Source organism: Danaus plexippus, chromosome Z (assembly GCF_018135715.1).
Source record: "Danaus plexippus chromosome Z, MEX_DaPlex, whole genome shotgun sequence".
Lineage (NCBI taxonomy): Eukaryota > Metazoa > Arthropoda > Insecta > Lepidoptera > Nymphalidae > Danaus > Danaus plexippus.
Window position 1 is genome coordinate 13,772,513 of NC_083559.1, and position 17,183 is coordinate 13,789,695.

The 17,183-nt window shown below is 28.2% G+C and overlaps 1 protein-coding gene across 2 annotated transcripts; it reads right to left on the reverse strand.

Moving 5' to 3' along the window:
- Positions 1-9,533: 9,533 nt before the first annotated feature.
- On the reverse strand, positions 9,534-15,946 carry LOC116777528 (alpha-tocopherol transfer protein-like). Of its 2 annotated transcripts, XM_061526231.1 has the most exons (7): positions 15,881-15,946; positions 15,104-15,309; positions 11,814-11,970; positions 10,563-10,680; positions 10,348-10,482; positions 10,057-10,270; positions 9,534-9,750 (listed from the first exon to the last, which is right to left on the reverse strand). In XM_061526231.1, the coding sequence occupies exons 1-7, from the start codon at positions 15,928-15,930 to the stop codon at positions 9,596-9,598; spliced, it is 1,035 nt and encodes a 344-aa protein (XP_061382215.1). In that variant the 5' UTR covers positions 15,931-15,946; the 3' UTR covers positions 9,534-9,595. The 2 variants fall into 2 exon arrangements, with proteins under 2 accessions (XP_061382215.1, XP_032527026.1); XM_032671135.2 differs by lacking the exon at positions 15,881-15,946 and having other exon boundaries at positions 15,104-15,392.
- Between the last annotated feature and the right edge of the window lie 1,237 nt (positions 15,947-17,183).

Below are 17,183 nucleotides of genomic sequence, written 5' to 3' on the forward strand. Positions count from 1 at the left end.
GTTATCTGAATTCATATTGCATGTTTGTTTGACAAATACTTATGGTATTTACGTATTAACTTGGAGTAACGAAAAATTATTTCACTATTTAATTGGTTAAGAGTAAAACGATGTAATCAGTATAGCACATTTTTAATTTTAATTTAATCTTTTATTATGTTCGTGTAAATTGCTCTTTGTCAAAAGACCAGATTGAGTGTATTAAATTTCTCAATTGTAATTAATAAAAATTAAAAAGAAGGAATAACCAATGATGGCTATGCATGTAATTTAATTCAAAATGCCTTTAATTATTTTATAGTATCCACTTACCGAGTAATATATTTTATCGAGTGTATTTAAACAATCCATAGATGATATTACGTTAAAGTAAATAGTAAAAGTAATGACTGAAATGAGTAATTTGTGAAAATATTAAAACGTATAGTTATTAACGATATTAAATGTTCGTTAAAATATAAATTTATATTCATTGGACGCTATTCATAAAACAGAAATAATCACCAACATTGCAATACTGCATTGTATTCGGACGTAAAAAGTTATTTGACTATTTATGAAAGACATTATTTGCTTTACACAGCTATGGCGAAATGGCTATGTCAAGTCAAGGCTTTCAATGTTATCCAACTTTCAATTAAACACAAATTTTTAACAACAACTCCTACCAATAGCTTCGTCTTCGGTGTTATAAAGAAATCGTGTGTGATATTTTTGTTTGTATACATTTAAATGAAACAACGTATTTTAGGATTTTTTAATTTAGTTCCTTAGTTTTTATTTTACCACTTTCCTCTCATCGTCCCGATTAAAGGCAATGGAAATTTTATATGAAATAATTCACTAGAATTTATCTTTCCTTCGTTTTATTAAATGAAAAAGCACTTTGCGAACTTTAATATAAAGAAAAAACCTTTTATACATTTATAAAATTTCATAGTGATAAAGATCTTTCAATTTGTAATAAATAATTTATGTAAACATTTTATCATTTGGAAATTTATACAGAAAAAATGTAATCTTTTAGAATCATTGCATCGGATATAAACTATGACAAATCTCGTAAACTTTAAAAAGTATAAAGAGACGAAACCTCTTAGCATTCAATGGATTCACCGTGCGGGTGCCGGGTCCATTGCGTTGCAGGGAGTGGAGCTTCAACAGTGCCTGGGACTTGCGACCCAGGTGTAGGTTTAAGGGGCCCCTAACTAACGCGCGTTAAATGCTCACCTCCACTGTCCAAGCTCCTCTCCCTACCTAACCATATTTGAAAAGAACCTACTAGGGCTGCCTTCGAAGTACGTTCCAAGAACGAATTGATGTGAGTTCTGGACAGGCCTAAGTCTTTTAGTAGGTTGTAGAGAGATTTAGCCGTTATACCTCTCGCTCCCACTTCTACCGCGTATAAATCCACGACGAACCTATTTCGAGTGAGTTCGTTTGTGAGCTCGTAATATTTGTTGACCTTGATGGTATGGTCTTTGGGGATGTTGGTTTCCCAAGGAACCGTAAGCTCTATCATCACAACGCGCTTTAAGATTCGCGAATACATAAATATGTCTGGTCTGGAGGCCGACGCACAAATATCCTCGGGGATTTTGTATTGTTTTTCATACGTATCCATCATTATAGTCCAAATATGCTTCTGCAGTATTTGCAAATATAAAATAATAAAAGCGTTATTAATAAATAAACATTATAACTTTAATGGAATTGCATTGGAAGGTCAAAAAACGTAGTAATTTAGATGTTATATTATCATGATAATAATTTTATTTTTATTCTTGTTAAGAATTTATAATTTAACAATAAAAAACAGGTAACAAGAAACAAGCTTTACTTCAAATGTCAGAATAATTCTATAATCGGATCTCTTACAAAAATATTTATCGTGATAATTTTTCGCTTACCTTGCCTTTTTTACAAGTTTTTTTGGTAGAGACAATAGAGCAATTTTATCTTAAATATATATTATAAAACAGGTTCCGAATTTTCTACCAAAAAATAATAAAAAAAATGCGAGTCTGGTGGCCAGTCGAGGAATAAAAAAACTTGTAACGCATTTCACAACTACAAATTTTTAAAGGAAATTTATTTAAGTATACATTTTTACATGCCATAAAGTATAAATGGTTCTTAATAATAAGAAACTCTTTACTAGAAAATTTCTAACATCTTAGATCAGAATGTTTACAAACTACGTAAGTACTCCACGTTGATTATTGTGAATCGAAGGAAGTTTCTCGCATAAGCCTCTCCATACATAAGTCCAACTTGCTACGTACTCCCTACTTATATTTATTTATATATACTTATAAAAATACTAAACACTTTAACATATTCATAAAATAGTACCAGCTCAGTCTGAAAGAGGTAAAAACTATCGTCTAAACATAGTGTTTAAATGTTTTGAACGCTACAAAGTTACGCTTTTTCTCAAAGATACTCAATAAAATTAGCATATTTCATTAAAAAAAAGCGATAAATATTGCAAAATTCCATTATTATTTGCAATTATATTGTTTTAAATTTTATCTCACTTAAGTATCCATAATAGCATAGATAGCATAAATTTTTTAAATGTTATTTGGTATTAAAATACAACTATTAAATTAGCACGAGCTCAATGAAAATTTACAGAAATTAAAATAATTTGATACAAATTAAAAAATATATTTAAGAATTTACTTATTACCTATATTTATATATTTCTTATGCAATATCATGGAAATAACACACGTTTAATAATTTAAATAATTATTAAAATAGAAAATTTAAATTAATACGAACTCTCAGTTGCAGTTTCACACTAATTGTAGATTTAATGAGAGGCTTTTAAAATAAATTTATATTATGTGATGTCGAAATCCCTTTTAACCTTTTTTTATTTCAACAATACAAAATACCGGCTTGTTATAAAAATAGATTGTTAAGAAAAAAAAAATTAAAATGTACATTTAAAAATAAAAATAATTTATATTTTAAATAGAGAACTTTATAACTTTCATAATTGGAATTTTACCACTTTATGATGCGATGTCTATTCTGTAACTTATGCACAAACATCGTATATGTATACATTTGTATGGTACATATATTGTATGGAATCATTGTGAGTACATGAAAAATGTTATTTACTAAAAAAATTATGCGACTTCAAAGGACGAAGTTTCTTACTTCTAGCCCATTTTTGTCTCTTTGAGGATTATGTTAGATTAAGATTTCAGCTGGTTAGACGAGTTCGCTATACATGTGTGATTAAAAAGTATTTTTCTTAAACTTACAACTTTCTTTATAATATTTATTTTTGTAAGAGAAGATATTTTTTTCAATCACTACAAAATTACTAACTGGTTTAGATATTTATGAATGACACTTGAAGTACATTATTTCATCAACTTAAAAATTTTGCTGTCTTTTATGAAATACTAGAGTCCAAGAGTATAATGATTGACCTCTTTTTATCAAGTATGCGTACATTTGTTAACCATAAAATCAGTAACAAAACGCATACGCCAGCGAAATAATGTTTAAGACACTCGATATATGTATGTATATTATTAAAATTTGATATTATAATTTGTGAAATAAATATTTGTTTTCAAAAACACTCGAATTTGATGAGCTGACACATATATATATATAATAGGGGTAAAGTATCAATGGACTATCGAATTTATTAAGAGTTGGTAAGTGCCATCGGAGTAACGTAAATTTTGTGCAATTGAAATGTAAGAAGTGAGAGCGTATTCTTGAGATCCAGTGAAGTATTTTTGACATCTACTTCAATAAAATGACCAATTTTGCAATGAGCACTCTTCAGTTGGCTCCAGAAGTAACTGTCTAGAGTGGACGTCATACGTAAACAAATTTTCTGACACCAAATTTTCACAACATAATACGTAGAAAACAAATACTTTGTCTTTTCCAAAAACTTTTTGTTCAGGCAGTTTTAAAATTTGAATTCCATTAGTTCCATAATCTGTAAAAATCCACGTAACCATTTGATTTATTATGTACAAAAATCTTTTACACGGCGATAACCCTGTATAGATGAAACATGTTTTTTTCTTAATATTTTGGTAACGTAAACATACTTTATTTATTTGCAAAATTATTTAATGCATAGTGGTCAATTGAAAAAAATTCATTTTCAAGTCTGTTGATTCTAATTAAAAATTTCCGCACACAATATGCAATGTAAAAATATAAAGAACTTTACATTACCATAAAACACAAAAACCTCCTATATGCTAATTTATTATAATAACTAACGAAAATAAAAATTATTAACTTTTAACAAAACATTCCCCTCAGAGCACTACCTATACAAGATTCTAGAAGATCTGAATATAGTTTTCCATCTAACACAAACTGAAATAAAATGAATCATTAATATTACTGATGGCAGTACAGTACAGAAGAGCCCACAAAATTTTCAATAACATTTAATTTAAACTTATCGAATAAAATTTTGGAGAGTAAAGTGAGTAATAACATACAAAAATAATATTACTAGATAAAAGTGGTAGAGCCAAGCTGTAGTCAAGTTTCTACAGCTCGTACATGGTCTGGCTCAATCAGGGAAGTACAACCCTCTCGCAGATGATCGGCGTGAACTAGCCTTTAGTGGCTGCGTTTCGTCTGATGAGTGAGAGCCGGTTGCCCTTTCCCCTTTCCCACCCTTTCCTGCCATTTTCTTATTCCCACCGTCCCTTTTTCTCAAAAGTCAAGGTTGGCAACATAGATGTTGCGGATGTCCATAGGCGACGGTCACTACTGCCCATCAAGTAGGCCGTCTGCTCGTTTGCCACCTTTCACATAAAAAAATAAAATTTTCTTTATAACCTGATTTTTATTTATAATATATCTTTATGGCCTGATTTTTTTAATTGTTATGCACACTGGAGTTTACTCCCTGGCTGAAGATTCCCGAAATGGCACATAAAAATCTATTTTTTAGTCTGTACCTCTATAAACAATGTATACAGAATAAAACAAAGGCACCAGAATATTGATGTATATCAAAATTGTTACATCGACAATAACGCGATTTAATTAAATTCACATTAATCTCAGTTTGGAAACTAACCAGGTCGATTCAATTTGAAGTGAATAAATTTGAATAGTTTTACATAAGATACTGCGAACTCAAAATCAGCCTTAATCGTATTTTGCACACTTTGAATAATTATCCAGTCGTAAGATTAATTGAACAATATCTTACAAAAAAAATTAAGTTTATGTATCTGAGGGGTAACTGGGGGGGTATTTTCTGTTTTAAAATTTTTCAATCCCAATAAAATTCACGAACAACTATTTTTTTAGCAAAATACATAGTATCTTAGTGATTTTTTATACCTAAGATATATTTTGCTGTAATAAAACTAAGGGAATAATAATGAATATTTTGACTTCTCCGTGCCCTAAAGTTACTTATGTTTAAAGATTTTTTTTTTTCATATATGACAAGATTTTTGAGGCCTAAGTTACTTTATGCTAATTATTTTAAACCAGGACATTGATGACGGAAGTAGATAGCAGACGTGGTGACCAGTGGTTGATCACTTGCTTGCAAGTAATGTTCGATGTATAAAGATTAGTTCAGAGACCATATTTAATAAAAAAAAATTATGACCTGTTCTTGAAAGTATTTATATAGTTATTTCGATTTAAAACATCAAGTATTATGACTTTAAAAACCACAACAAAGGATCACTTGTTTTCTAAGTACATTTTTGAAATTTGTTCGTAGGTGTAATTTTTTGTTTTTATATTTCCCTCATTCACCTTCTATAACAAAGTTTACTGATATCATTCAAGGGACTTAAAATGTCTCTGTAATTATTTATTTAACTTTAATCGGATGTCCTTCATTTAATTAACGCGTTTCCTACACAACTATAATAATTAGTTTTTAATTGTAATCATTCGCTCGATCACCTGTTTATATCAATTTGTTATAATTAACTGAAACTATTTAAAATCTTTGTCGCAATTACATAATATATTTAACATAACATTTTACGGAAATAAAATTAATAGCACCATAAGATAACGACCTTTGTTGAAGGTGAAATAGCGACAAGGTTTCGTAGTCCCTAAATAAGTTTGTTATAAATAAACATTATAATATTTTAACCATTAGTAGGTAAAGTAAAAATTGTTTGTGTAAATTCTTAAGGCCAACAAACGTCTTTGTAACTTGCAGTTGAGATTTTGTGTAGATGTATGTAGAAAACTTAATTTCAATTAATAAAATGTTATGAGTAAATCTAGATTTAGAGATTAAAATTTCTTGAAAAATATTAAATAACTTGCGGTATTTTGATACAAAACTAAGTAGTTACGACAAAATAGCATGTCAAAGGTGAACGTCCTACATTTTTCGAACTGAGAGAGATCGAGCCGCGTCGAAAGCATAGTTTTAGTGTACGATTATGAGAAAAAATTCCTGTTTATTTATTATCTAAAACGTCGTTTATTAAAATATTGTTACGTCCAAACTGCTTGCATTTTATATTAAAAATTGATTTATAAGCAATTAATCATATTTGTTGAGATACTTCATAAGTTATGACGTAAAGGGAATATTTTTATATTTTATACTGTAGTTTACTATTTGAACCACTATATAATTTTTATTCCATAGACTATATGCAATATTGTAAGTAATTAGTAGAAGGTTTGTTAAAACTGCCACCTACCGGCTTCAAATGTAAACAGCTAGAAACTAATTTACAACTTGTACGCATTACGTACTTGCTCGTGCGCATTTGTATAGGTCACCTTATTAAAACGGTTTAAATGAGTGCTGTAGATGGCAGCACTGTTTAATTAAAGTGATAAATTTTTATTTCTATAGTTATAGTCTCAGCTTAGTATTCGATGACTTGAACAAAAAAAAATGTTGTTGGTGAAGTCCTTCCGCATTAGATTCAAAAAGCTCTCAACTCCTAGTATATCTGTCATTATTATGAATATGTATGTACGATATAATATTTATTTATGTGTGTCTTGTTTTTATTAATCAACACTTTTATTTTAAATATGTACAATATACATGTGCTCAAGGGTGAAGGAAAACATCGTGAGGAAACCTGGTCTCATAATTTCTAATTATAAGATTGAAATCGCCAACCCGTCTTGAGCAAGCGTGGCGATTAATGCTCTAACCTTCTCCATGTGAGAAGAGGCCTTTGCTCAGCAGTGGGCTTCGACAGGCTGATGATGATGATGACATGTGTTATTATATTTTTCTCAACACCATTTTAATTTCATATTTTTTTTACTATTAAAATAAGGTTATCTGGAAGAGGTGACTATTTAGCAATAAAACTGTTTTATTGTGTAACTTGATTTGTTAAGAAGCAAATTTTTTCATATCCTTTTAACCACCATAAGTATGATGTGCAATATACTCTATATTATTATAAATAGGTACTAGCTGCCCGGACAATATTACGTAAGTACAAATAATTAATAGTAAAGATAAAATTAAGGTAACGTTTTTTTAGTAATCACCTTATTTACATATCAACAATTAACAAAAATAAGTTTTAAATTTTGTAAACTACAAGACTTTTTAAACTTGATGATACTCATTCGAATGCTTTATGGTATACAATATTTTTCGTTTGGTTATTTGGCGCGTAAGCAAATAACGCTGTTGGCTTCCCAACGCCAGAGCAGGCAACATACAAGTTACAACTCTCCATGAGAGGAGTGTAGATTTTCCAAATGAACGTCGCAAATACTTGAAGATCACCTTGTAATTTATTTACGGTCACTGCGAAAGCAAACCGCAGGGGAAATTGCAATCTTTTAAGTTACATTAACACTGAAATTCCTAACGCTTTTTATATGTCAAAACTATATTCGTACAATGTAATTAATTTGAATGTGTTAATATAAAAACGTTCCTTTATTTGTTTATGTTGACGTCGATAATTTACGTCAACAACGTTTGATAGCAAATTATTTTTGAAAACAAAATTATTGCTCTTACGATTGTCCTCGCAATTTTTATTTTCATTTTTTTTTAGTTTAAAGACCTTCTGTGATCCTGAAGGGATATACCAAACACCGGATAGCTCAATTGGTCGAGCCATTTTTAAGCGCATAGCAACATTCATTTTTGCTTCTACAGACTTAACAAGAGTATATTAAGGTCTAGCATTGATAATACAACAAATGGAAAAATATTTGGCATATCCCAAGATTCGTATTTCAGAATTCAAATGTAAAGCTGCGTGTTTCGATGGCATTGTTTTCTATTAGGAGAAAAAATTGCCATCTACAGAAAAAAATATTGTATCGTATAATGATTATGTGCTCAAGTATTATTTAACTACCTGAAAAACCCATAATTTTTTATCAAGCAACGCACTTTGAGGCAAAAAAATATATTTTTTCTCTGTTTTGACAAACAATATCAGTTTAAAGAACAAACGGGATTTTTTTTTTATATGTTACATTAATTACTGTTGCTTGACTTTATAATTTTAAGTAAACTTAATATAAGCGTATAATTATAAAGTAAATGAATTATGAAAAAATGTATTATTTGTTAGTGTACAACGCATATGAATTTATAGCATTACGGACAAATACATTAAATGGTTTTTATGCATATTGAATTTTATTATAAAAAATATATGTTGCATATATAGCTCTCAAATCCCTAATATTTGTTAAACTCATTTTGTTCAATTTATTAAATGACAATATATTGCTCTTTTCTAATAATGAGTTTTGTGTCCTAAGTAAATTACAGTAATGTGAATGTTACATATTGGTCACGATACCATCTCGGAAGGGCAAATACTTGAACTCATTTCAATGAACCAAACACCAAGACTCAGTGTTGGGCAAATTAAAATATACTCATAGATCACATGTAAAATTTTCGCGTGTATTCGTTTAAATAAAATTATGTGACTGTGGCTTGTCATACATTGGACAGACAAAGAAGAGCATATGTATAAGGCTCTTTAACATGTCTATGACATACAAAAATATAATTAAGGAGTACAGAATGTAGTACAGAATGATTTCTCAAAAATTTGCTTTGTATTCTGTGCAGTGAGGACGTAATACTGGCACTTCCTCTAATGATATATATATAAATAATAAAAAAAATTGACGAAAAATTTATAATATTAAATAATCAAAGTAAGAATTAAATCAAACAATATATATATATATATCTCAAGCAACACAAAATTAAGCGTTATAATATGAAAAAAAAATGATAATTACACTTGTTTTTTATTACATTTTATTGTAGGAAGTCATTGGTGAAAAAAAATTGCTTCATGTATATGTAATTGTCTAAAATCATTTAAAGATAGGTTACCACCACCAAAACAGAATAATTTTTTTACAAGTATATCTTAAGAGATAAGACCTTTCTGATTCCATAGAACGTTGGTCCAATTAATCTATTTGATTTCAAAATGTAAATCAAAATAAGTAATTTAATAGTAAGTAATTAACAAATATAAAAAAATGCGACAGAAAATGTATATATATATGTGTAAAATTATCATTTATTGGAATCATAATAACATCTTATCAATTTATTGTTCTTCGGTCAATCTACACTCAATATTCTAAAACTACCCGGCATTCCGGCACATGTGTCACAGAATTTATCTGGCTGTCTGAGTGATTCATCTGTACCAGCTTGATTCATGTCGGCTACATAATCCATATGCTCCTTTGTTGAGAGGACGTCAATCCATTCATCTGTAATAATGATTCATATAACTATTAAAAATTAATTATAATCATAATTGGGAACCTTATAACAAGATCAGATCTAAGATTTTCGCGAGTTTTATTCATTTAAATGAATACCACCACCACCTCGTCTGCCCGTGACAACGGTCGCTGCAAAGTAACCGAAACTTCGGGATTATGTAGATTTTAAATAATAAAATCCGCGTAGTATATCCGAATAATACTAGTACCATTTAAACCTTATAATAGATTTCATTTCATTCATAAAAAAATAAATATCAAAAACAAAAAATACAACATTTTATAGCTCACCAGATAGAGTCTTGATCGACTTTTCATCACCACCATAGTCCACAGGCAATATTTCCTTTGGAATGACTTTAGATAAATCATCTATTGACTTATGAACGGAGATTCTATTTGCTACTTTTTCACTTAAAACTTGTTTCAGTATTGTTATAAACGCGTCCACAAATTTTGAAGAACATACGATGTGAATGCCTTTTATTCTCATACCATACCCTTCCTATAATGAATAAGTACGCATAAATTTAAATTCGAAATTATAAATATCAAAAAAAAAATAAAGTTTAGAATACTTACTAAATAAATACTGAAAGCATTTCTTAAATCAATAGGATTAATTTTTGACACATAATCCATCATATTTGCGTCTGAGTAATCCGATATTACTATGAAGCCCCTCAGATAATCATGTGATTTTAAATAATCTCCCAACTGTAAATATATGTTCGATTACATTACAATAAAGTCTATAGTTATATATATATATATATATTTTGGAGACGATCACTCACAATAACGTTATATCTGTAAAAATTAATCACATCTGAACTATCAAAAGGGATATTATTGAACTTCGTAAGGACTATTCTGTAGTGATCAGGCGTCAACTTTGGTAAGACTGCTGTCTGTCTGTAAAATTAAAAGTATATTAGAAAAGATGCTTCATACTATTAAAGAATTTAAAAGGATTAAGTATATTAAGCCTTAATTTTTTTTAAAATCCTGAAAAAGTCGCCAACGACTACCGGCTAATAATTAATTTTATATAACTAATAAAATTCTTTTCGATGATGATGGCATTTAAAGGTGAATTAGTCATTGCAAATTCATCTTCAAGATAATGTAGAATGATCGATATTTTGAGTCAACTTATATTTTATTAATTACTAGCACCCTTAGGCTAGATTGTAAATTAACTAGAGTATTGTATACTTTATTAGGAAAAAAAAAGAGATTAGCTCCCTGCCAGAGCAATTCACAATATATGATATTAAATTTCACAATGTAAGATGACATGTTTTTATACAATAATATTCGGACAACTTTTAAGTCAGAAGAAAAAACTCTCCCTAACTGATACGTGATTGACTGTTAAGTTCTGTCATTGTTTTAACTTGTTTCTTCGTCTCATACTCTCATACCCAACATAGCGCTTACTCGTGTTATGTTCATTACAAATAATATTAACTAAACAGTTTCTTAGTTTCCCCGAAAACTCTGGATGGCCTGAACCTACCCTATACCATTGGGGCATTGGATATCAGAATATGGAATTTAGGACCCATTAAATTAATGATAAGTGTTACTTGAATTGTATTTGCGACTGATGTTATTTTTTACTTGAATTCTAGCGACTAGTTTTAGGTCTAGCGGGAAGGGAGAAGAAAAATCAAAAACTTAATCGTTCTCAAAATTAGACTGTTAAATACAATTAATAAATATATATATGTATAATATGACGTATTTATAATTCCTTAATTGAAATTTATCACACCGCATAAATGTACGCTATTTTCTGTTTCGAGGAGAATCTAGATCAGATAACATCCTAGAGAACAGTAAGAAAAAATTGCAGTGGAGAACGTAACCTAAGCTGAAATATAACAATTTCGATAATAGTACATTATTTTTTCAGTTTGAAGGAAATCCACATAAGCCTATCGTCCTGGAGTTCATGTGCGTAATCACATTTATATTTTAATATAAAACGTAATCTGTTATTATTTTAACATGATAAATTGGTAATAATAGAAAATACTTACACGACATCATGTATATTTTTAAAATCATTTCTGACGTTAAAATTACCAAAATAAACCGGTAAAAGTGTCCTCAGAGTGCAATTTTTATCTATTTGTCTTTTAGCACGTTCAAGGGATCCTTTGCTTGCTAATATTGTAGTTTCTAAGAAATATGGATCTGAAAAAGTGGTAACATATTATTAGTTGTTATTAAGAATTTCAGAATGAAATATTGAAGTGTTTTTAATTATAGAACAAATAAAAGATTTTTTTTTTTTTATAATTAATATTATTTTAGTTTATAATTAAGGTCATTGATCTTATTTAAATTATTTATTATTGAATATTAATGCGTTATTTATAGTACTTGAAATTTGAATTTTTTTATCAACGATCTTTATATCCGTTTAAAAACTCGCTTTATGTTAACTTTTGTGCTAAAAAAAAATCTACATCCATATGGTTTTTTTTTGCCGGCAATGTGTTTTTTTATATTCATATATAAATTAACATACTCGTATTATCGCATAAAACAGAAATATGTTAATATTTGTTATTTATATATGTTATACGGCTGTAGTATTTTTCTTTTATGTTAGCTAACAATGTTTATATAGAGAGGAATCCAATTTATCATTTCCTTTTTTATGGAAAAATCGCTTAAATAATATCTTTTAGCAATTTTATCATGAGATTCCTTAATACCAACAATTGTTTTACAGAACCTTTCAAAGAAACAATAACAATAATTTAAATCATCAAGTTTCTTAATCTTGTTTGTTATGCTCTTATCCTAAAAATTGTAAAATACTATTCATTGAATTAAAGCAAAAGACATTGCCGACAACGAAATAGAGTACATTTTTAAAAAGTGATTTCTAAAACAATATTCGCTTTTAATGTAAATTACTCGGCAATAAATAAAAAAATATATATATAGTTTTTTTTTTAGGATTAAAACAATATATAATTTTTAAGACAAATTATTGAGAAACGCAGCCAGAAACTAGGAGTCAAACTCTGGAAATCACTGAGATATTAAACGGTTTTGGCATAGTCAGTATTGATAGATTTCAAAATAGTTCTCACTATAGAATTAGTTACTACACATATGATGTAATCGGAAGCATAAAACAAGTAAAATTTTTCTAATGGGTTTGTTAATTCCCAAGACTTAGTGTTAACGACTTCAAGTCAAATAAGTCATAAAGTCGAAAGAACAGCTGTTATGGTAAATTTGATTTCAGAAAACCTCTACTCTAAAAATATTGCTTATGCTTCAAGACAAGTTACCAAACTTAATTTTCTGTAAACTATTCTAAAATACCATTAAACAATTATATTTTTTTATGCATTGTGATGTTAGAATAAAAAAAAGAAGTCACTCTTTTTGTGAGATAATGAAGCAAAAAAACCGAACAGGAACTCCTGCTATAAAAAATTATGTATGTTATACAAGCAAATTAAATGTTAATTTGTATTAACTAAAAAAGCTGTGATAATGTTTCCTTACTCATAGTTTTTTTTTTATTTAAATGAGAAAATAACTCTCGACAAACCAGCAAACGTTTAAGCCAATCTGATGTTGAAGGATGTAGTTTTGTTTTTAGAAGTAGTAGTTAATAACAAGTAGTTCTGAAAAGCATTAGTTTTCTTTATAGTGAGATGAGGGTCAAGAGAATTTAGATGCCGATTTCCAGATAATGGTATACAAAATACAAGTAAGGATTTAAGAATTATTTCTTTGTTTTAAATAGTTCCTTTATTTTAAATTCTAAATCTAAAATAGTTCAGTATAGAAGTTATGAATTTAAAGCAAGTTAGCAACGGCTTAAATATAATACAATAAAAATACACCCAGATTATAAATACTGGTTTGAATATCAACAGTTAAGCAGAAATAATAATTATGCTAATGAGATACGGACACTTTCTTGATATACAATATGTTAAAAACTAGTCTTCTCGAAATCTAGACGTAAAATATTATTTCACAATGTTATATTCTATTTTTAAGATTGTTTTTTTTAAATATCTCCTTATATATGCATTTATATTAGATGAAAACTTGTCTTAAATATTAAAGAACTGAAAAAAATTGTTCATTCGCTCAATGTTACGAAAAAAATATTTAGGTTCAATAATCTGTCTCATGGGTCAAAGTTTTTCTTATGAGACACTATTTTTCAAGTAAATACCAATAACGCTGGATACACTGGATACAGTGGCAAATTTGGCATTCGCTATTTGTCTGTCAGCATCATTAAACATTTTACAAAAACATCTTTCGAATTGTCCAAATCATAATTTTTTCATGTTTTGTCATTCAAGTAAAGTTCCGAAAGAGTAGGTTATTTTTTGATGAAATTCTTAGCATAAATCCCGTTTTTAGTTTAAATTTATATTTAAAATGTTTTAAATATTTTATTGCTTGTATTTTATGGAAAGTGGGAATGTAAGACAATAGGCATCTGTTTTTTTATGATAATTACAAAACAATAAAAATAATTCCAGTTTTAGCGGGATCATCAAAAATATTTTGTTTAACAAAAAGAAATGATAATTGTCGAAATATTACACAAAAGGAGACACCGGCGCTTTATTTAGATCGAAATCAATGTGATTTTGAACATCAGAACCCTAATAAATGACACACTCTCTGTTTGGTACGAACACTAAAATAAAGACAAGCAAAAAGTATTGAAATAATCTTGCCTTGTTACTTTCTTTATGAAGTACCTGTTTAGAACATTGTCATTGTAATATGACCTTTATAAATTTATTACTCAAGATTATATATCATATAAAGCAAATATAATTAAAACATTAATATTTAATGTTTTATGCAACATAACAATGTCAAATACTATGTAGTTTCTGGAAGGTTAACCAAATGTTTGTGACTCCAGGGATAGAGCAGAGACAAATAATTCAAAATAACCATGTAAAAATTACAATAATTTTTAGCACTAAAGTGTATACTGTATAAATATTAATAAATTATATTACATAATCCAAACACATTCAGAAGAATTATCATAGGACTAAATGTTGGCAATGATTTCGTTTAAGTAAGTCGTTTGGTACCAATCAGAATATTCGACTGTTATTTCAAGTTTATGCTAAATGAAATGAAATTACCAAGCAGAACCGGTCCATGGCGTGGTCCTTACTAAATAATAATTCAACTTTATTTTTAAAAAAAATCTTCGCATATAGACAGAGCGGTCTTAACATATATTTGGAGTAATTACAATTTGTCATTGTTAATTATTGAATATATAATCAAATTTGCTTTGCTATATACTCACCGAAATCCTTCTTCTTGAAATGCGGCTGTTTTTGGATCCACTCATCTAACATTTTTACCGCTTCCTCCATTCTACCCTTTTTCTCCAGGTTATACTCTTTACGAACTTGTTCCAAAGTGTCTGGTCTTATTTGCAGGATTCTGCCTCTTGGTATTGACTCCATTTTGATACAGTTATAAACGCTCACTCCGGCGACTGTTATAAAACTGAATAACGCTACAATTAATTCTTACCACAACCTTGTTTGGTAACTTTAAAATGTCTCAAAATGATCTTTGCGTAAGGTGATTTGTACTTATATATATGTGTGTGGGTATTTATACATTTCAAATTTTGTTAATCTTAAATGGTATTGTTGTTAAAATGGTATATGACCAATTATCAGAGTAATGTATTTTAGGTGTTAGTTATATAAAATATATATTTGAAATAAAATAATTAAAATCATAATAGAAATAAAATTCTCATCAAATATCCTTAGGATTTTAGAATTTGTCAACATATAGAAAGCGGAGTGAGGAAAATGAGGGGTACAAAACAATTTTGAAAAATCTAAATGTAAAAAACTTTATCGACAAATTTAATTGACTTTTATGATGAACACAGTAATATTTTTTAATAAATCAAGTATCAAAAAAAAAATCTAACCCAAGTAAATATATTTTTGTGATTAATATGTATAAAAAAAGAAAAATTTGAATATTACAAATGAAATATATATATATATTGCGAAATCCCTTTAACTTTGTATCAATCCAAACAAAATAAGCAGATTACCAAACAGCAGATGGTGTGCATTGGGAAAACTTCCCATATATAAAAAACATCTCTTTAGTGTTGCCCTTTGATGTTAGTTTCTTTTTAATATATATCTTCCTTCAGACAAACATAAAAAAAATCATCATTATAATTTCAAATTCTCTTATTAAGTATTAAATATTTATGTCTAAATTGGCTCACATTTTATCTCTTAAATCTTAATTACTACCATTGGTGTTTACTACCTTGAAAATATATATGTGCATGATATTATTTTTAATAAGTTGTCTTGCAAATTAAAATAATTAAATATGACCTTAGTTTAAAAATTCGTTACAAAGTAGGTACATAATAAAGATACTTACAAAAAAAAAAAATTCAAAAAAAAAAATATTGCGAGGAAGGAAACTTTAAAACAATTTGTTACTAGCAATAGTTGTTTGGGTTTGTTTTTAAATTTTGTGTGTATATTTTTTTAACATCTTCCTTGTCCATAAAAAAAAGAAGTACAACATATATGTATTCTTACCATAAGGCTAATTCTTTTAACTTAAGGAAATGTACATCAAAAGGATAAATAGATCAAAGGTCAACCATATATCAATATAGTTAGAGGTATTAATGGACAAAAAACAACCCTACAGTACTAACACAAGATGAGCTCTTTAAACAATGTAATTAAAAAAAATATTTCTTCGTTTAGAAACATATTTATTTTTATTTTATGAACGCCGGAAATATTGTATATGTGAAATGTAATAGTAATAAATTTATAACGGATAATTTTAAGGGTGCTACATTAGTTCGCTAATAATAAAAAAAAATAACGGTCTCAATGTTGTAACATATGATTTAATATAGGTAAAACACAAAGTCTTATTAAGTTGTTTTAATTATATTATCCCACAATATCATTCATAGATAGTTTCATAATTTGTAAGAGACCTTAAAGATATCATACTAATAACAAAATAGAATGTATGTACATATATCGTTATCAGGCTAAATTATTCTTGTTGATTTTATTTTAACTGGCAATTAGCTCTTTAAACACTATATCTTTGATAAAAATATCAATGCAACTTATATTTTTATGCTCATTAAAATCTTACATACACTACTTTACAGGATAGTATATGTGATTTCTTTATCACATAGCGCATTGTCCTGGATTCACGTAGAACGTACCAACTTTATTTTAAGATTTTTCAGTATTGTTATACAGACGTGGAATGTGATATTTTATGATAAGTTGACTTTATCTGTCTTATAATTGTGAGAGGTAAGGTTCTTTCCTATCTCTTACAATTATCTAGCATCC